This window comes from Acomys russatus, chromosome 19, assembly GCF_903995435.1.
Source record: "Acomys russatus chromosome 19, mAcoRus1.1, whole genome shotgun sequence".
Classification (NCBI taxonomy): Eukaryota; Metazoa; Chordata; class Mammalia; order Rodentia; family Muridae; genus Acomys; species Acomys russatus.
The window spans coordinates 60,191,309-60,212,202 of NC_067155.1; the positions used below are offsets into that span (position 1 = coordinate 60,191,309).

At 48.6% G+C, this 20,894-nt stretch overlaps 1 protein-coding gene across 1 annotated transcript in view; it reads right to left on the reverse strand.

Annotated features, from left to right (window-relative positions):
• Cit (citron rho-interacting serine/threonine kinase) overlaps positions 1-20,894 on the reverse strand; it is a 162,380-nt gene that overhangs the window by 16,015 nt on the left and 125,471 nt on the right. Inside the window, exons 25-38 of the mRNA XM_051161668.1 lie at positions 20,555-20,748; positions 18,356-18,491; positions 16,113-16,217; positions 11,277-11,417; positions 10,513-10,620; positions 8,523-8,685; positions 8,081-8,245; positions 5,294-5,431; positions 4,636-4,816; positions 4,396-4,487; positions 3,109-3,213; positions 2,695-2,864; positions 1,575-1,655; positions 1,280-1,415 (exon numbers count right to left, since the gene is read on the reverse strand). Of these exons, the coding sequence (XP_051017625.1) occupies positions 1,280-1,415; positions 1,575-1,655; positions 2,695-2,864; positions 3,109-3,213; positions 4,396-4,487; positions 4,636-4,816; positions 5,294-5,431; positions 8,081-8,245; positions 8,523-8,685; positions 10,513-10,620; positions 11,277-11,417; positions 16,113-16,217; positions 18,356-18,491; positions 20,555-20,748 (1,915 nt within the window). The remainder of the gene's footprint in view (positions 1-1,279; positions 1,416-1,574; positions 1,656-2,694; positions 2,865-3,108; positions 3,214-4,395; positions 4,488-4,635; positions 4,817-5,293; positions 5,432-8,080; positions 8,246-8,522; positions 8,686-10,512; positions 10,621-11,276; positions 11,418-16,112; positions 16,218-18,355; positions 18,492-20,554; positions 20,749-20,894) is intronic.

Here is a 20,894-nt window from a genome sequence, read left to right on the forward strand (position 1 = left end):
AAGAGAAAGATGAGAACCAGTCTAGTGTGGTGGTTTGTGCCTGTCATCCCAGCACTCAGAAGGTGGAGGCAGTCACTCTCAAGCTACATAAAAAGTTCAAGGCTAGCCTGGGATACCTACCTCAAAATTTTAAGTAAGTAGATAAATAAAAAGTCCTGCCAACAAGTAATGGAATTAAAATATATATGTATATATGTGTGGGTGTGTGTGGGTGTGTGTGGGTGTGTGTGTGTATATATATATATACACATACATACATACACAGACAGACAGACAGATTATCTGCTACAGACATGTGACAGAATTGCCCTGGCTCACAGGTTCATATGTTGATAAATTTGGTTAGGATCAAGCCTACAATTAACTCAAATGGTTAAAAAATAAAAATAAAACAAAAAGAAGGATGTGTACAGAGAGGAAAGGAATGTAACAAAATGTCGTTGAGTGTGACTTCAGAGGAAGGGTGTGAGCATTCATCAACACAAGAAGGATCTCCACTATGGGCAGGAGGCAAATAGGACACAGGCCCAGGGCCCGGCATGAGGGAATATTCCCAGGATTCCGACAGCTTGGGCAAGGGAAGGATCAGGAGCCCAAGGTCAGTTTGGGCTACGTGAGACCCTATCTAAGGGGAAAACAAAGTCTAGCTTTAATCAGTCTTTGAGGCCACGGGCACTGTACATACACGGTGCACATATGCGCACACGGAGTACATACACATAAGAGCAAACAGATAATGAGGCAGTCGGGGTTTAGTGGGAGGTCTTATGGCAGCCTCTATGAGTTCGCGAGAGGCCTCACACTACCCAGTGCCTCTGTGTGGAAGTAATCTATTGATTGCCGGAGTGTCCTTGCCACGCTATCTGCATGAGGTGATGCAGCACAGGGGAGATTTTTACCAAGCCAGCACAATGCCATTTAGGCTTCTAAACCTCCCAAGCTGTGGGGTAAACAAGCCTCTTCTTCATCCGTAACCTGGTGTCAGATGTTTCATTAAAGCAACAAGAGCTAATGCAGCATTCTCCACATGGCAAGATGGTGCGGTGTTCCTTGAGCGTGCTGGACTGTGCTAAACTGAACACTGACTGGGAACCAAGTATGGACAAAGGGCCCATTAGCTGAAGCTTGGCATCAACAGAAACTCCACTGAAAAGGGACACTGCAGCTACAACCTGCTGTCAGGAGGTTGCCTCTGCTCATCGCCAGCTTCTGTGAAACACAGCTCTCCAAAGCGCTGCCCGTAGAAGTCAGCACAGAGGCTGTGCGCTAGGCCTCCCACCTGCTATCATGAGCAGCTTTTCCAGGTCCTTGACGATGTAAATTTGGAAGACCGCTCCGATTCCTGGGATGTGGGTTAAGGAGTTTTTCAAGACATTCAGTGCATACAGCCCTTCCTCGGTGCCCACCAGCACCACCTGCCAGGGCAGAAGTCCAGAGACAGAGCCACATCACCCAGTGATCCCCATGTTTCACAGCAACAAAGCCACCCCCTACATGCGTGCACACACACACACACACACACACACATGCATGCACAGCATCCCGAGCTGGCTGGCAGTGCCCAGGCATCATACCTGGTCGCTGAAGGGCAGAGTGCAGTTCATGTCAAGACGGTCATCACCTTCCAGCTTCAGCAGAGAGTTTCCGAGTAATTTCTTTCCGTGTGTGAAAGAAAAAGAGAAAACAGAGTGAGCTCTGTCCAACCAAACCATCCAGAGAGACAGAGACTCAAAGCCAAGCTCCCAAAGCACACGCTGGACCAGGACCATGCCAGGCCAAGCACTCTACCCTGAGCCATGAGCCCAGGCCCCGGCCCCAGGCTTTGACTGGAACGCCAGAGGCGGTTTCTGGTTTTCCCAGGGCAGCCCGTGCTTAGCTTCAGTTACAGCTTTGTGCCGACACAGGCGCAGGAAGCTGCTCTGCGGTAGGAAATAGTAAGATGGTGCTGCGCAGGGCTAACAGGCTGTGAGAAAGGCCCCTACCCTACCTCAGTTGCAACAAAATACAGTGCAATCCAAGCCTCTAGTTCTCATTACCTCAACCCACATCGGCTGATGCTCACAGGAAGTGTGGTCACGTGCCTATTATACACAATTAATGTACATTTCAGCAAAAGGCTCATGTATGAAACAAGACATAATTCTTCAAGGCTCACGGGTAAGACCATGCCACTGCAAAGTGTCTGAAAAGCGCTGTTTGGTCTTCAGCAGAGCAAACGCTAATGAGCACTGAACACTGTCTGCATCCAGGAATGTCCCAGGAGGAGCGGTGCCAACCGAGGCACACCAATGTTTGCAACATCTTAAGGATAAGTGGGACTTCAGACCCGCCTACGGAGAGCGGCTGCTGCACAGGCAGCTGGAGAGGCTATGAACTGCTTCCTGGAGTACAGGTGCTCACTGGCAGACTCGCGTCTGCTTGGTGGTTCACTTATAACTCAAGGGTCTCCCAGAGTAAACATGGCTTCTGTATACATGCTGTGGCTGTCTTAAGGCTGTCCCCTTTCTGCAGCGGTGCTGCCTGCAGCCTGTACCTTCAACGCCACAAAGCTACTATGACCCTGCTGCAGCCCTCAGCCCTGAGAGGGAACAGAGGAAGCCGTGCCAGGCTGTGGGGTTCCCATCCTTACAGTCAGTGCCCACAACCACACACTCTAGAGACAAGTGCCACACCCAAGGCTTTGGTCATACTCACAGCATCGGCTTCTGCCTTTTCCCTAGAAACTCTCCCACCTGCGACGACAGATTCTAAGGCGGTGACCCAGCGCTGCTTCTCAGGGAAGCTGGGTGCTAGCAAGTAGAGTGTTCTCCCAGGCCAGCAGGTGGTGTGTGGGTGAGACTCCATCTTCAGTATGTATGGGACATCTAGAAGATTTTGGGGAGCATGAGATTGGCCATGGGTGCTCCCCACCCCACCCCACCCCCCAACAGGGATGCTGTCAGGGTGTCAGAATCCCACCAAACTCTGCAACCTGAGTTCCTGCTAAGGTGGGGGACTAGACAGAAGTGGTCCTCTTTGGCAGAGAAAACTGCTATGTCCCCATTCTGTTCCTCTCAGTTTGTCAAACCCAGCCCACCTCTAGGGCAGGCTCTTCTGGAGCCCACTCACCTGCTTTGGCTGTATTTGCAAGTTCAGAAGCACCAACGGCACCATGAATAGATACGTCCCCGTCGGGAAGGCACAGCTCAAATTCTTCCACCGGCCTCTGTCCAGCTTGGTGCAAAGAAGGGCGGAAAGAAAAACAAAAGAACAGGCCAAGAACGAGAGATGAGAAAGGAGAGGGAGGAGAGGAGAGCAGAGCAGAGTAGAGTGGAGGAGAGGAGAGGGGAAGGGAGGAGAGGGGAAGGGAGGAGAGGGGAAGGGAGGAATGCAGAGGAAGGGGAAGGGGAGAGAAGAGGCAGGGAGAGGAGAGAAGAAAGGAGAGCAGAGCAGAGGAGAAGAGAGGAGAGGAGTACAGAGCAGAAGAGAGGAGAGCAGAGCAGAGGAGAGGAGAGCAGAGGAAAGGAGAGCAGAGCAGAGGAGAGCAGAGCAGAGCAGAGGAGAAGAGAGGAGAGGAGTACAGAGCAGAGGAGAGGACAGCAGAGCAGAGGAGAGGACAGCAGAGGAGAGGACAGCAGAGCAGAGCAGAGAGGATAGCAGAGCAGAGGAGAAGAGAGCAGAGGAGAGGAAAGGAGAGCAGAGGAGAGGACAGCAGAGGAGAGCAGAGCAGAGGAGAGGAGAGCAGAGCAGAGAAGAGAGGAGAGGAGTACAGAGCAGAGGAGAGGACAGCAGAGCAGAGGAGAGGATAGCAGAGCAGAGGAGAGGAGAGCAGAGCAGAGCAGAGGAGACCAGAGAGAAGAAGAGAGCAGAGCAGAGGAGAAGAGAGCAGAGGAGAGGAAAGGAGAACAGAGGAGAGGACAGCAGAGCAGAGCAGAGGAGAGGAGAGCAGAGCAGAGGAGAGGAGAGGAGAGCAGAGCAGAGGAGAGGAAAGGCATGTAAAGAGTTGCACAAGGACAAAGAAGGAAAAGAGGTGCAGACAAGGCAGGAGGGAAGATAAAAAAAAATAAAGTGTGTCAGATGAGGGGCACAGTCAACTTTCTGGTGACGATGCAGATTTGTGGGCTAGTTGGCTGAGGCGGAAGCTCTCTGGTGTGTTAGCAGGTGGGATCTTCGGGGCAGCACCCTGCGGGTTCTTCAAGGGGGAGACCTATAGATTGAGTATCGTACCAATAACCTTTAGAGAAGTCACCTGGCCTTTCACTTTGAAAAATGGGGACGCAGAGAAGGCTTGCGAGGCAGTCCCAAAAAAAAAAAATTTTTTTTTAATCAATAAATAAAAGCAAACATTGAACACAAAGCCTTCACTCCAACACTGGAAGCCGCGTGCAAGGACATTCCCCTGAATCATTAATTTACCTTCTCTGGCTTCATTGTCATAGATGAGGACTTTTGACCCCTCCAAGACAATGTACTTCCTGTCCCAGCCTTGCTGTCCTCGTTTGTTATTCCTGGGGGAAGAAAGATGGACAAAACAAGTGTCAGAAGTGAGAAGAGAGAGACTGAAGCAAGAAGGAGGGGCTTACTCAGAGAGCCTTCCCTAGAAGATGTGGAAGAGTGGAAGTGTGTGGCCGTCACCTGGCCACCCTGCCACGGTACCTGGGTACTTTCATCCACCCTTCCAGGTGCAAGCTGCTGCTGGGCTCCTTGCCCTGGAGGCCTGGGGAGTTCATTTTGTCACGGCAGAAGGCCTCGGTGAAGTGTGTGGCATACTCAGCGGGCAGGCCACAGGTGGCTGGCAAGCAGGCGGAACACTTGGGGTGGCACATCACCTGACACTCTAGGAGAGCAATGCACAATCTGCAGGCACGCCCGTCTGGGTGTGGGCAGCCCCAGCCAGGCCCCGAGCTTCCCGCCCCCCGTAGAACTGCAGTGAAGGCGGGCACACAAGCAACCCTATGCTTTCGCAGGCTAGGCCCTCACAGGGAAACAGAGCTGCCGCCCTCAGCCCACAGAGCTGTGCACAGGAACACGTCTGCATGTTCATTTTAGTCAAGCCGGGGGGTGGGGGGGGGACTAGCCTGGCACAAAGGAGCTGAAACTTAACAAAGATGGAAACACTTTGCATCACTTCGGGCTTGTAAGCTGAAGCGGAATCTGGAATCACTGCTTCAACAAGGGAAACACAGTGTCCTCCCACTGAAGGGAAAAGCTCTGGCGGTGACTGTGTTATATGACAGTTTCAATGTCGCCTCCACCTGACAGATCTTACAGAGATGTGCAGGTGCCCAGCATGGATGTGCAGACCCCCTCTTACCGAGACATTTGGATGCCTGGCGTCCAAAGTGCACAGTGTCCAGACACACAGCACACTTGGTGGCTCGCATGTTCAGGCCCACGTTAAACCGGTGAGGAATGTTGTGATGCATTCGTTCTTTAAGACGCCGACTAAATTCTGAAGGAAAAAATTGTTATGGGAAAGTGAAAAGAGAATGCAAAGGGGACGGAGATGGCCTCCTGTTAGGATTTGTATCAAGAATCTATTAAGAGCTCTTACAACCCAGTACTTTGACAAGATGTTCCCCCGAGTAGGGAAAGTGGCCCCAAAGTACCCAAAAAGATGCGAGATGTCATTAGGCTTTAGGAAAAATGCAAATTAAAACCACAGCAAGGTGCCGTGTCACTAAAACACCTAGAATCCAAGAAATGGAAAACCAGGGTTGAAGAAGATGTGCAGAAATGGCATCCTTTGCACTTTCCAGTAGGGATGGAAAATGGTATAGCTACTTTGGGACCCAGTCGGTTAGTTCCTCAAAAAGTTATACATAGAATGCGATTTCTATGTTATTCCAGTATATCCATTCCTAGCTTTATGCCCAAGAAGACAGAAAGGACACACGCCCACAAAAACAAAACAAAATACAACAACAAAACAAAAAAACTGCACATTGCTCACAGCGGTACACCTACGGCAGACAAAAACAGAAACAACTCTTTTGTAGCATTATGGGTAAAATGCATAATGTAAAGAAAAGAAAGGGGTAGTGGTGCATGCTACAGTGTAGGTGAATCTCAAAGAAGACGGAATTCTGGGAAATAAGCCAGTCACACAGGGCTGCAGGCAGTGAGCCCCCGTTCATTTGGAAGACCTAGAGCAGCAAACCCAAGAGAGAGGGGAGAGCAGTGGTTGCCAGAGGCGGGGAGAGCGAAAAATACAGAGTTACCTTCTGACAGGGCCCAGGGTTATGTGGTCTTAGGGGTGTCTCACAGTTAGAGTGAGGCTGACCAGACAGCACTACAGTGTACTGAAAACTCTCAATTGTACCTTTGAAGTATTAAGTAGGTGATTTACAGGGGTCTGATTATACAGTCTTGGCTGGCCTGAACACATCGAGATTTTCCTGTCTCTACATCTGCCTCCTGAAAGCTGGGACTAATGGTGTGCACCACCAGCCCAGCCTTAATTATTTGTAAATATTTAGTTATGAAAGATGTATCTAGTGCTTTTCACAGAATTCAGTTTAGAAGTAATAATTATGAACTACAGAATTTTTGTTATTAAGTTAAGAACTGACTAAAGAATTCTTTTACATCCAGGTTTTTTCCACGAATAACCTTCTGTTCAAAACTTCGTGTCTGGGGAGCTGAGTCTACGTTTCTATTCCCGCCTGTTAAATCAACAAGGCCGTGCGCCCCCACCCCACCCCGCCCCTGACTGTCCCTCAGCAGGGACTGGTGAGAGGCTCTGAGGATACTGGAGTCCTGCTCCACGGTGGTCTCCTTTCTTGGGAAGGTGTGAGGACCGAGTGACAGGAGTGCACAGCGACACCCGGAGGGCACACCACACACTCAGGAGGAACACAGGGAACCACAGAGCACAGGCCTGCTCCAGGACGCCTGTCGGTAGGAACCTAGCCTTCCCGTCTGGATGACTTTTAAAGTTTAGCATTCTGACCAAAGTGTCCTATAAATACAACACGAGGGCACCTGGTCCACAAGCCAAGGTCATCCAAATTCACAGCTTCAGCAGGCTAATGGGAAGCCACATGCTGAGTGATAGCCACTCTGCTCTCTGGGGCTTCTCAAACCATCTTCCTCACCCCTTTCAAAAGTCCTCTTTGCCCGGGCGTGGTGGCGCACACCTTTAATCCCAGCACTCGGGAGGCAGAGGCATTGGATCGCTGTGAGTTCGAGGCCAGCCTGGTCTACAAAGTGGATCCAGGACAGCCAGGGCTACACAGAGAAACCCTGTCTCAAAAAACCAAAAACCAAAAAAAGTCCTCTTCATCTCTGAGTGACACATGACTTTGGAGAGCACAAAGAAAACCTTGTCAGTGGTCAGAGCAACTAGCTGTAAGTTGGTCACATCTGAAGTGCCCATAACCTTTCACCCACTGATTCATTCCCTAAGAACTCACCCGCCAGCCAGTCCTGGAGGTACAGGATGTCCTGTAAGGTGCATGTGGCAGCAAGGACGGGCCTGCTTTACTAGGGGACTCACATATACCCATACCATGAAATACTGTGTGGTTCTTTGCAGGGGGAGGTGGAGCTAACACACTATCTCTAAGGACTTGAAATCACACTGAGACAGCTCGCAGCGCACAGGACAGTGTCAGTGAGATCAATTTTCTCATGTTCTCTGCTGTTGCTTCTAGACAGGGTCTCACTATGTAGCCCTGGCTGGCCTGGCACTCACGGCGACCTGCCAGCCTCTGCCTCCTGCGTGCTGGGAGTAAAGGTGTGCACTGCCAGACTGCTCATGTTCTTGAAATATATTCACGTCAGGTATGGGACCGAATATCAACACAAGCTATCGCTGGAAACTACAATGGTTGGCTCTGGGTAACAGATGGGGAAGGAGACTGTGTGGCCTTAGCCTGGAGTCACGAGGACAAGCTTCCTGCCACTGCACTGGGGCTTTACAAGGAGGAGGACCTGGGCTAGCATTCTGCCATGCTAAGATGCAGCAATTTGCCCTTCAGAGATGCTGGCTGGCATCACACTTTTGGACTTCTCAGCCAAACAAACTTCATTTATAAAAACTACCTGGTTTCAGAGGCTTTGTTACAATGGTAGAAAACAGTCTGTGGCAGAAGCATACCCTCTGGAGTTGACGCCTCCTTCCTGCGGCTAGACGGTGGGGCAAGCAGGCTCATGGCACTAGGCTGGTGCTCAGGTGACCGCACAATGGCAGACATGGCAATCTGCTGCCTAGCAGTGGCTGGCGTAGACGGGTGCGGGTGGTCCGTGGCTTTGCGGTGGGCAGCTGCAGAGACACCAGTACAAAGCCTTTCAGTTGACTCAGCCACCTAGCAGACCAGACTAAGGTTGCCCATGGCTGTCTTTCAAGGACCCAAGACCAAAAGGGTAGGTGTAGCGCTAACTCGGCAACACTGAGGAGGCTGGAAAATTTTCAGACACGGGACACTCCTGGAATGAAAACGCAAGGGCCACAAACAGAGACACTGAGCTAGTCTTGGCCAGTCTCAGCGGGGATTGGCTTCCGCCTGGTCCATACTTTCAGGCTTTCCAAGAGCTCCTACCTTCCTCCCGGGCAGAGCGGAGCTCAATGCGGGTCTTCTGAAGGGCTTCCTCCAGCTCTGCGCAGCGTGCTTTCTCCTTCTCCAGGGCTAGCTTCAGCTCACTGTACTGCAGAGGAACCTGTGTGGGCAAAGCAGGGTCCTCTTTCCGTCGACTAAATAAACCCTAGCAATGGAAACAGAGATATCTCCTAACTCCTGGAAACTGGCACTGGACCCAAGCTAGAGGGCAGCTGGCTCGGGAGGAGCAGCCGCCAAGGCCAGGCGCATACTCACTGCAAGAGTGTTTGGGGAAATATGGCATGTGAAGGGGGGAGGGGAGGCTGAGCCTCAGCCATTCCAGTCGGCTGAAAAAAAAAGAGTCGGGTGCGGAAGTTTTCACCAAGAGGGTTAAAGATGCTTCATCAGCCACCGCCTCTTCCTTTAGCATTCCCAAGACAGGAGCTCCATTTCCTGAGACCCTTTCCCCCTCAGAAAATGCCATCAGGACGGATGGAGTGTGAGGTTGGGAGGGGCAGCCATGGTTCAGAGCTCGTTCTTGCGTTTGAACATGTTTCATGGTGCTTGGTGACAAGACATGGGGAGAGGTGGGTTTGTTTGTTTTTTAAAGAAAAGAAAATGAATAAAGTGACATCAAAACAAAGGGCTTACTAAAAAAAAAAAAACAAACAAACAAAAAAAAAAACAAAAAACTAACAAAAACATTTACTGTACACAGAAGAGAAAAAATGGAATCACACATCTGACAAAAAAATTAGCTAAAAGGAAAACAAATGCAAACACTAATTACATCAATGACACAACTAGACAATAGTCCGCTGCTAAAAAAAAAAAAAAAAAAAAAAATCAATATCATGAGCAGAGCAAGCATATATGGTGACGTGGTATGTGAGAAGCCCTCCCGTGGCTAGCATTCAGCCAGAGGCATCGCTCACCACCTCAGCAGTGGAGCTGACCCGGAAACAAGAGGCCAGGCAGGGGGCCTCTGTCCCCCAGTGCCCTTCTCTGGCTATTCCAAGTCATCCAGCCCTTCCTTTAAAACTGTTGCCGTGGTTACTACAGTGTGCTAAGACCCTCGGGAGGGAACTGCCAGCCCTTAGGAACCTTTCTGGAACTTAGAACACTTGGCCGACATAGGACGAGAGCTGCAGCGGTGGGGGAACACATGAGCTGGGCTTATAAAAAGCAATCTTCTCTCGGGAACCCTACTCTAACTCGCTCCATAGCTAAGCCATCCCCACCACCCCATACTGGGACTGAACCTAGGGCACAATATGTCACAGCTGGCTTTTCATGCAGTTTTTCATTTGTTTGTTACAGTTTAAAGCAGAGAGTACAGTGCTGGTGAAGCCAACAGCTGTCTACTCAAGTTTTAAGCATTTCAACTTCCTGTATCCATGTTACTCACTTAACAGTATGGGCTATGGCAGGGCACACCTGCAATCCCAGCACTTAGAAGACAAAACAGTTATGAGTTTTAAGTCCTGCCTGAGCTACGCAGCAAAATTCTGTTTTGAAAAAGATCAAACAATAAAAATAAGTAAAAGTATTGGACTAGGTCAGTCCTGAGTACTTCCTGGAGACGCATGCACTCATGTGACATGAGACCTGCTCTAGAGTCCCAGGTATGTGACCAGCTGAACTCTCAGAAGCCACTTACACATGAGAGTCCTAGATACATGACCTGCAGACCTCATAGTCAATGACACATAAGCCTTTCTTTCCCTCAGCAGGTGGCGCCTGCCCCACCCCAGCTTCTCCCCAGGAGCGAAAGGAGGCATAAGCAGCAGGAAACTGCCCTTCAGAGTGGAGTTCTTTGTTACCTTGGCCAACAGTCCCCTGTGGTAACAGCTACTCTAGATATACTCGGGGCTAGCTCCCAGCCCAGAATAAACAAAAGTGTAGTTTCTGTGATTAGTTATCACAGTGGTATCACCAAGTCAGGATACTAGAGAAAGACTGCGTGCTCCTGCTGTCAAGCACCATAACTCACCTTTTTCTTTTTAGCCGGTTGGTCCATTTTGGCTTGTAGAAAATCAATGAGTTTGGTTTGTTGAGAAATAGTGCCTTCCATTTTCACCTTTTCATGAGAATAGAGAACCTAAAAGTCATGGAAACAAGATGACCTCAGAGCAGGGCGAAAGTACATGTTTGAACTGTTAAGTAGGAAAATGCAACAGTTATTTAGTCCCAGTTTTATGATAAAAAGGAAAAAAGACACACACACAAACAAAACAAAAACAACAACAACAAAAAAAACCCAACCAGACAAAGAAACCAAAGAAGCCATCAGGCCAGGAAGATGGCTCAGTGGGTCTGGTGCAGCCGCCGAGCCTGTTATCTGAGTTGGAGTCCAGGAGCCACGTGGAGAAGGGGGGACTTGGCTTCCACATACTAAGCTCCATGCACATCCCATGGCACACCTCCCCAATAAATAAATAAAACCCAGTAAGCATATAAAGCGTAAAAAAGACAATGGTTAGTTATGGGATTCAGGGGGTGGACACTATGGAGTGATCTTTAAACTTCAAAGAATTATTTTTCATAATAATTAAATGTTGGAGAAACACATGCAGTAAACAAAAGATACTAACAATCAAAAAGGAGTAGTGGAGGTAAGGAATGGAAGAGGGGAGGGGGGAGAGGAAGAAAGAGGGAAGAAAAAGAGTGGGTAAAGAAGGGGGTAAAAGGGATGGGGTGGCGGTGGTGCGGGGGAGTAGGCAGCAGCTGTCTGCAGCGCCCCCTGCTGGCCCTCACTTGAATGTTTTCCAGCTGGTACTCCAGGTCGCTCCTTTCTGTCTTGAGTAGATCTGCCCGGTCCAGCGCCTCCTGCAGCCCTTGCGTCAGGCGGAAGATGTGGTTCTTCTGCAGATCCATCTGCTGCTGCAACTTGGCTTGCTGGTGAGGAAGGGGACAGCAAGAGCTTGACAGCAAGCAGAGTGCACTACGCTCCCACCGTGGCTCCCATTCCCCAAGCCGCACACCACCAGAAGTTCCTTTGTGAAAGCACCTTCTTCCAGAATTGCTGTTTGTTTTCTAGTCCAAAACAGGACACAGCTGAAAAGAATTTTCTAAGACCTCCTGAGGGCCATGTGCCTGTAATCTCACACTGCAAGGTAGCAGAAGTCCAGATCGCTCACTCTGTGTTACAAAGGAAGCCATTTTGGCACCTCAGAGCAAAATCCAGAGTGGATAGCGAAGCAGTGAGAATCAGTTCCATTGGTCCTGCTGGGGCGTCTAGGACCTCGAGCTGCGTGATGCATGTGCACAGTGACGAGCCACACCAGCCCTAACCTGAGGGTTGCCCCCGAGTACATAAAGAGCCACAATTAGAGAATACATTTCTGAACTGTAGGGACAAAGGAAGAAGAACCTAGCTATGCAAACAAGAGTTGGTAAAACCCAAGGGAAAAATTTAGTTTGATCTATTAGAGAGAGTTTGTGTTGAAAAAAAATCTCTCTACTCTTTGCAATGTAAGTCAGTCTCCTTCCTAAAATGTGCCCATGCAGGTGGACACAGCTTGACTTTATCTAACTTCGGGTCATCACAGAAGCAGTCACAGTGGTCCATAGACCCTCTTCCCCGGTGGTCTAGACTCTCTGCAGACTAAGGGAAAACAAATTAGGAAAGCAAAATAAACATCATCATGGGTGCTTTCAAACAGTCCAAGGCAGACGGCCCAGTCTCCAGCCCCAGCCCAATGGGCGGTATGGTGGCCTCAGAGCTGGCTCGCCCTCGCTGGCTCTCTCACTTCTCTCATTGCTGCCTATTTTTACTTCCCATTTCTATGGCGACAACTGCCGGAGTTACCGTGTTGTATTAAGGAGAGTCTGGACCCTGCGATCATCTAGATCCTGGTTTAAAGCCTCCCTTGATCGTGGTTCATATCGCCTCGGCCAACCTTTGCTTCTTCCCCTGAGTGGGTGTAAAGCCCTGCCTTCTGAGTGACAGACTGAATCCAGCGCCATCGTATAGCAAGTGTTCAAACACAGACTGGCACTCTCTCTCTCTCTCTCTCTCTCTCTCTCTCTCTCTGTGTGTGTGTGTATGTGTGTGTGTCCATCCTCCTTTCTCCTCTCCTTCCAGTTCAGTGTTTCTCTCACTTCCCACCTGCCTTTTCTAACAACCCAGCCACACTTAGCATGTGAGAGGCTAAACTTAATGATGAGCTGAGGGGAAGGAAGTGAGCAGAGTTTCTGAGTGTTTGTGTCGGATTCCCAGGGGAGTCAGATCTTAGGGGCTCTGGCCTGATGGGCCCTTTGATGGAGTCACAATATGGCATCGGTACTATCTGGAGATGCTGAACGGTAGGAGGTGTGGCCTACCTGGAAGAAATACATCCTTGGGCCTCTATCTCACCCAACCTCTCTTCTCTCCCCTGCTCTCCACTTCCTGGTTGCCATGGTGTGCATGGCTCCACTCCTCCAATCAGTCCCCACAGAGAGGCCACTTCCTGGTTGCCATGGTGTGCATGGCTCCACCCCTCCAATCAGTCCCCACAGAGAGGCATGGTTCTTCAGAAGCTGTGAGCTAAAATAAGTCCCTCCTCCTGTGAGCCCCTTATGTCACATGTTTTGCCACAACAAAGAGAAAAGTAACTACTAAAGTGCATAGCATGGGATTTCTAAAATAAACCAGAGTCCTTAAAAAATAAATAAATAAAGCAGACAAAAAAAGAAAACAGTTAAGATGCTGCTGCCTCGAAGGGCAGTTTTGGTCCCTTAGAGTCTAAGTGATTTCCTTTCTTAGTTTCTTCCACTCTCTTAGGACCACATTAATTAGCAAGCGGGAACTAGAGAAACATGTCCTGGGCTCAAATGAGCTATTTGGTGACAACTGGGCCAAAAATATTTCTCTAAACAAAACACATCAATTACCCATTGGCTCTCCAAAAAACAGGCTATTTATTTACTATAATAAATCCCAAGGGGAAGTGGTATTTGTGCTCTCTGCAGAGAGCAAAGGGAGGCGCTTGTGGGCCAGAGTTCCCCTGGGAGGTGGACCTTGGTGATACGCTTAGACCTGTCCAACAATTTTACAAGAGTGACAAGAAACTGAGAGGGTGACACAAGGAACTGATGACAGAACTGGAGCATGAGTAATTGCGGTGAACAGGAAGGATGGGTCAAAACCAAGAGGAAAATGTTTGGTAGGATGGCACTTTTAAAACATCAACTGAATAAATTTGAGGTGTAAAGATGCTTAAATACAAACTTTGTGGACAATTAGGCATAATTTCAGAGGTTAATGAGTGCCAATGGCATGATTATTCAAAGAGCCAAGGAGCTAGCAGGGTTTGTGGAGCCGAAGGGAAAGATGGAAACACTCCACTACAGGAAGACCACACGCAGGCCACACTGACTCCACACAGAGGCTGAGAAAGAACAGCTATCCTGTAGGGTTCCTGCAAGGACAATAAATTCACGTACAATACTGAGGAAGACACATGTCATATGGCAACTGTTAGTGACAGACATTTGTTCTTTATTGAGTATGTGTGTTTGTATTTTTTTACTTGTTTGCTCTTGTTTTGTGTGGGCTGGGCTATTTTCTTTTATACTGTTGGGGGGCTGAGCCCAGGCCCTTGCACACCCTAGGCAGTCACTCAACCAGTAGAGCTACATCCCCAGCCTCTAATTACTTGACTGTCAATCAAAGTAACTAGATTGATAATTGGTAATTGGGGCTGCAAAGATAGCTCAGTGGTTAGGAGTTCTTGCTGCTCTTCCAGAGGACTCTGTTCTGTTGCTAGCACCCACGTCAGATGCCTCACCACTACCTGTAGCTCCAGTTCCAGGGGACCCAATGCTCCCACAGGCACCCACACACGTGGATATGCACAAATACATGAATAAAAATAAAAGTAATCTGACTATTAATATTAGTGCTTGACACCACACTAGCTTCAAAGCACGTGGCAGTTGTAGGCTTTTAAAAATAAGAAAGACTTTCTAGGACTTAGGAGTTGCTGGATGTGATGTCTATGCTCACTGCAACTGTCCTGGCAGAGGTTCCACTGTCCTGCCTGTGGGAAGTGCTGGGCGAGGATCTTCCACCATCCTGCCTGTGGGAAGTGCTGGGCGAGGACCTTCCACCATCCTGTGGAGGACAGGAACCTTAACCAATGGCGACAAGACACTCATCCCAGGCATGTGTGACTTCCAAAGGACGGAAGTAGGAGAAAGAGCCACTGAAAACCTGTCAGGGGAAGTCAGTCATGAGAGCAATTTGGGCTGGATTACATCAGAAATTCCAAAATCTGAGACCATATCCGTCTCTTTTCAGTCTCTGTTCCTTTGGAAACAGCCCTTTGGTTGGGGCCAAACTTATGAAGCACATACCAGGACCCAGGATCCCAGCCACGTTTTGAATGGTAATGATTATTCTTTTTTGTCTTATGATGGCTTTAATGACATGTGAATTCCAGCTGAAATCAGTGTTGGCCAGGTGTCTCTTCAAACATCTGTCCATGAGGTACAGAATGGAAGCTGGGAATGCTCTCACAAGTCAGAAGTGGGAAGGTGGGGCTGAGTCAGGCCTCAGGATGCTATTCCTGGCTTTGCCACTGACTCACCATGTCACCCTGGACCAAGCATGGAGCTGTCAGGGGCAGCTTGCCCTCTGCAGATGGGAAATAGGACACTGGGGAGCCTGGATTATTTCTGTCCTGTTTCTGTTAGCAGCGTGTGCCTAATGTAGGAACATGGCCTATTCATCCCAGAGAAAAGACCACCTGGTAGATTGTCAGCTTCTGCTATGGGTCAGGCATTCCCAATAGCAAAACCCCAGATTGGCAATGCTCCCAAACTCAAAACTTCTTGAGTAGAAAATGCTACAACTGATCTCACATGATGGGTCACTGTCGAAATGTGAACATGTTAAAATACCTGCTTCTGCTATCAATCTTAAAGACAGTCTAACTCAACAGTCATTCAGCCACGTGCTCACTAGGCCTCTATTGGGCATAAACCTCCTACAGTGAACGTCAGTGTCCATTAAGCGCCATCTCGGAAGACACAAATACCAAAGATGCTCGCTCTAGCCTTCAAAAGAAACTCACTGTGTTAAGCTTTACTGTGTTAAGCTTTAGGAGGAAGTGAAACATGACCTCCTTATTCTACCTCAAAATTCTAGTTTTAAAATCTGAATGTCTAATTTGAATCTAATCACCTGAACACAACAAATTTCCTCTTTCAAAATCTTACCTGGGGTTGGGGGCCCTCAGGAGATGGCACAGTGGGTAAAAAAGACTTCCTGTGCAAGAATGAAGACCTGGACTGGAATTCCCACCATTAGCCCAAAGTGCTAGGCATGGCTGAGGGGCAGAGGGAGGCCTGTTCCTCTCTTGAGCTCACTAGTCTAGTCATATTTTGAGCTTCCATTTCAGCGAGAGGACCCATCTCAAGGCAGTAAAGTAGAAAGCAACAGACACGTCACCGACATGCTCCTCTGGCCTTTGCATGTGTAAGCATACAAGCATACAACTCTACACCCCCCCCAAACACACACACACACACACACACACACACACACACACACACACACACACACACACACACACAGGCAGCACCTTCCAAGTGGTTCATACTCACCTCTTCCAGAAGCCTCTGTTTGAGCTCCCGCTCTGTCTCCAGTTTTTGCTGTAAGCTCCGGGCATTCATTTCAAGCATGGCATGCTTCTTCTCCAGGTCACTGAGCTGGGCATTTGGAAAAATTGGCCATGATATCACACTTGGTAATGTTAAGAGAAAACAGATTTTTCTTGGGATGTCCTCAAACTTCAGATGTAAAGGATAACCAAGGTCTAAAGTCACAAGAATCTACCCTGTGGGTCATCTGTGTCACTGTAACAAGTCTTAAGAGCATGGCTGCATCAGGTGGTGGCGGTGGCGCATGCCTGTAATCCCAGTCCTTGGGAGGCAGAGGCAGGCGGATCTCTGTGAGTTTGAGGCCAGCCTGGTCTACAAAGTGAGTCCAGGACAGCCAAGGTTGTTACACAGAGAAACCTGTCTTCAAAAACAAACAAAAAAATCATAGCTGCTCAGTTCACCTGTCATGCTTGCCTGAATTTAATTAAAGAAGCATATTCTGAGGCTTACTGTATTAACTATGGTGACTGGGGTGGGAAGATGATCTCCCAAGGATCAGAAAGGCAGAGGGGTGGCTCCCACAAGGCACATACAAAGAGAGGGCAACTGCCCTGGTAGAGGCTGGTGCAAGACAAGCAGCCTCAGAAACAGATCAGCTGTTGCGTTGCTAGTAGCTGGCCACACGGAAGCTGGCCACTGAGTACCACACGATAGCCAGCTAGGAAAGCAGTGTTAGACCCAGAAAGGCTCATTATCTCCACATAATCAATGTACTTTCCTCGAGTTATTAAAAACTTATTAAAGTTATTAAAAACCATCAGCAGCTAGACTCCGAGTCAGAACTGTCCTTGAGTGGTGAGCTATAACCTTGAGTCCTGTGGTTCTGTTCCTGTAAATTTCCGGTAAGAAAATAATCACAGATGCCCATAAAGATTTATGTTCATCATAGTGTTATTCATATGGGAAAAAATTGGAAGAAGCCCAAGTTTTCTGTACAAAGGCAATGCTTAAATTAGGTGCCTGCATGCTATTTTATTTTTTCAGAATTACATGTTTAAAAAAATGTTTAATAAGTCAGAAAAAGGCCTCCAGTTTCATGAGTTTTTAAAGCATATAAATAGTAAGACCTAAATTTGTTGTTTTTTTTTTTTAATGTGTGTGTACATGTCTGTGTGCATAAGAATAAGCAAACAGAATGCTGTAAGTAAATCCACCACCATGACAAGGTAATCATTATCAGGGTGGTTTTTTGTTTTTAGTTTTGTTTGTTTGACTTTTCCTGGGGTTTTACTATTTTCCACAATGGCTCTAAGTAATAAAAGTTTTATAAACATTAAATAACAGTGTTATTTACAATGCAGAATTCAGACAACCACTTTATATGTACATATGTGAAAAAGAATGTGTGTATAACATATCTGTCACCTCACGTGCCTGTTCAACATCTTTTTCAAGTTTATTAACAAAACCTCCGAACACTGGTACATCACTGCTGATGCACTGCAGACCACAGGGCACAGACAGGACACCAGTATGCTGCCAAGACATGCTAAGGTCTCCTGTACATAACTAGAGCCTACTGTATTCTGAATGCCTGCCAAAATTCTCATATTAGGAACTTAACCTAACTCACATATTAGTGATATGTGGCAGTGCAGCCTTTGGGAGATGTTAATATTATGTGAGCTGTAAGGGTGAGGCCCCTCACAGAGGCATTCATGACTTCCTAAATAAGATGCTTAACTACGTGAGTGTTCTGTCTTGCCACACAGTACCTGTCACCAGCACGACACAGTAAGAACCTCAACAGGTGCTCGCATCATGATCTGGGACTTTGCAGCCTATAGGCTATTAGCCAAATAACCATCTCTATAAATTAATTGTCCCAAGCACTTGGTTCATGTGACGGACCCACATGAACTTGGAATATGGGAACCCTGAGCTCGCTACAGTCACACTGAAGGAAGCAGACACTGTCACCACGCTCTTCTGAAGGATGGAAAACGTGAGGCTTACAAAGCCTTGTAGGAAAAGGAAGTGTTGTGTACTCTTGGGGCCCAGAGAGATAGATGTTAAAAACTCACCATCCAACCAGGAGAAGCCAGAACCCACCACAGCCAGCTATGCCAGTGACAACCAGACTTGTGAACTGTGTTTACCATGGATTGTAGCTGAACTCACTAACCCTGCCTTTAAGGGGGGATGACGATGTCTCCCCTCACAGGGCAGAAGGGATGGGCGCTGACCTTGTCAGACAGGCTCTCGGCTTTCAGCTTCTGCTCTTTGAGAGCCTGCTGCAGAGCAAGAATCTCCGCCTTGTGCTCCTTCACGGCCAGCTCCACCACCTGGCGAGACTCGGTGATCCGCTGATCGGCTCTCGCCCTGCCAGAGAAGCACAGGCCTGCTTTCAGGAGCCCCCCACCACAGCCTGCAGAGAGGAGGCTGCTCCTTTTCCACCCAGGCTGCAGGTTGAACAGAAGCCCAGCCGTGGGTTCTACCTTTAAATGCTGCCTTCCTTCCTGACAGCTTACAGAGCAAAAATGTGACCTATTTCAGACTTGGGTTAAAATTGCCCTGGAGCAGTAAACTCCTGTGGAGGACTGACTGGAAAGGCTGAAGAGGAAAAAGCCATTCTCAAATGCAACCAGACTGAATAGGGATGTGTCCGGAGTGCCACACATCCCACATGGGAAAGTTGACGTGAAATACCCCCAGCCCCATTCTGCCGCCAAGGAACCAGCGCATGAGGTGGACCATGGGAGACCCCATTCGAATTCTAGTGAACACTTCTCCCCTTCGAGTGCAGGAAAGGCCTAGGTGTTTTGAGTTCTCATAAAAAGTGGAAACTTAAACCTGATAAATGTATCCACTAAAGAATACAAAGCTCAAATGTAAAAGGGGGCCTTGCTGGCTTAACCTACATGGGGGGGGGGGGGGGTCCTAGCCTGGCCCGGCTCCGCCCCCAGACCTCATACTCCCCTGCTCTCCACAGAGCACAGCCCACTTCTCTCCAAGCAGGCAGCGCTCTCTACTCAGTGACAGAGAGTGGGACACACAAGAAGGTGACTCTGGGCTTCTCGAAGATGTGAACAAGGATTTAAAAGTACATTTTGTCTAGCTACACGATACCAAACAAAAACAGAAAAGCCAGCCAGGACTGCCCTAACGTCCACGTGGAACGAAGTGGTCCACACTTTCTAGGTGTAGCTGTGTATCTTTTCACCCCTCAGACTTACGCCTGACAGACTAAAGGGTCAACTGGGACAGAAGCTGGGCCTGGGGGGCTGGGAACATGTCGGGGAGTGGCTAGCACTTCCAGGGGAACCCAGCAGTTTGGAAGGAAGCCAAGACAGGCGTTTAAAACTTTAGGCCTCCACATCTAATACCCTAATATGCCACAAAGCAACTGTTGCCCCCAGTTTCTCTCGAGGGCTCTCATCTTTTACTTCCAATCTTTTCTATTTCAACTCAACTTGAAATCAGACTATTTAGAAAGCATATTTTGCTGCCTATTCTATGGCCACCAAGTAATCATGGGAGGGTACAAAAACGACCATGACACAGTCTCGCTTACAGGATACAGAGACCCACAGGGAGGTGGCATCAGCAGGGTTCTGAAGGACAGGCATCATGCAGAAAGTGACATCAAGTCACAGGCTAATGCTGGCCCATGTGAAACAGTGAAACTGGGCCCTTGGGATTCAAAGAGAATTCCTGTCCTTCTATACAGCATGCTCAGAATACAGTATGCTGTCTGAGTTAAAGCTCTTCAGTTAGGTGACACAAACAGTGCTCCTTGAGCCGTGATGGGCCCAGCCAGGAGAGAACTAAAACCAGGCAGGAGTACAGAGAATAAATTACCATTAAGATAAAAAGGCAGAGGACAAGGAGAGAAAGAGAGATGAAAGAGGAGTAGGTGCAATTCTACGCTCACCCAAGGAATGCTGGGTGACTTCTGGGATTGTTTTTGGTTGTCACCACTTGAGAAATAAGTTGCTGGTGGCATCTAGTGAGAAGGAGCCAGGCAAGACTCCCCCCCCACCCCCCCAGCCCGTGGTACAATACCGAGCAACCTACACATGTAACAAGGGGCCCAGGTCTCCAGAACAGAAGAAACACAAGAGTCCTCATGATCACGGTTCCAACAGCAGGGGTCTTGCTACATGGTGGCATGGTAAGGCTATTTCTATAGAACAGTACTGATATTTGTGTTTTCCTTGATTTCTGGGCCTCTGCACAGAGTAAAATCATACCAGTCACTACCACAAGACCCCACTGACATTTGCCAGATTCATAGGCTGGACGATTTACAGCCAGGCCGTCCACTCATCCCTGGCTTGCCTAAGACTCTCCTGGCCCCTGCTCAGGCTCAGGAATACTGGACAGCTTGTGACTCTCAGGTGTGGTCACCCAGTGTGGGTTTCTACAGAAGGGGGCGTTCCCACCTGCTCTGCTTCTCCGTGTCCAGCATCCTCTGCAACTCTCGAACTCGACACTCAAACTGGGACTTCTCATCCCCGAGGACGCTCCTCCAGGCCTCCCACTGCCGCTCTTTCTCCAGCAGCTCATCGTTCAGGGCTTCCAGGTCCATGACCTGCTCCTCCAGCATGGTGCATGTGGTCTTCAGAGCCTCCATCGTCTGCAAATCAGTAGCACTGAGTTGCGCCTTGTATCAAACGGGGATTCCTGGAGGTTACTTTTGTCAAACAAGCTTCAGAAAAGCATAAGTTCCTAACCACAGACTCAGATACAGTTGGTTTTTCTCCCCCACAGCCCAGGGGACCA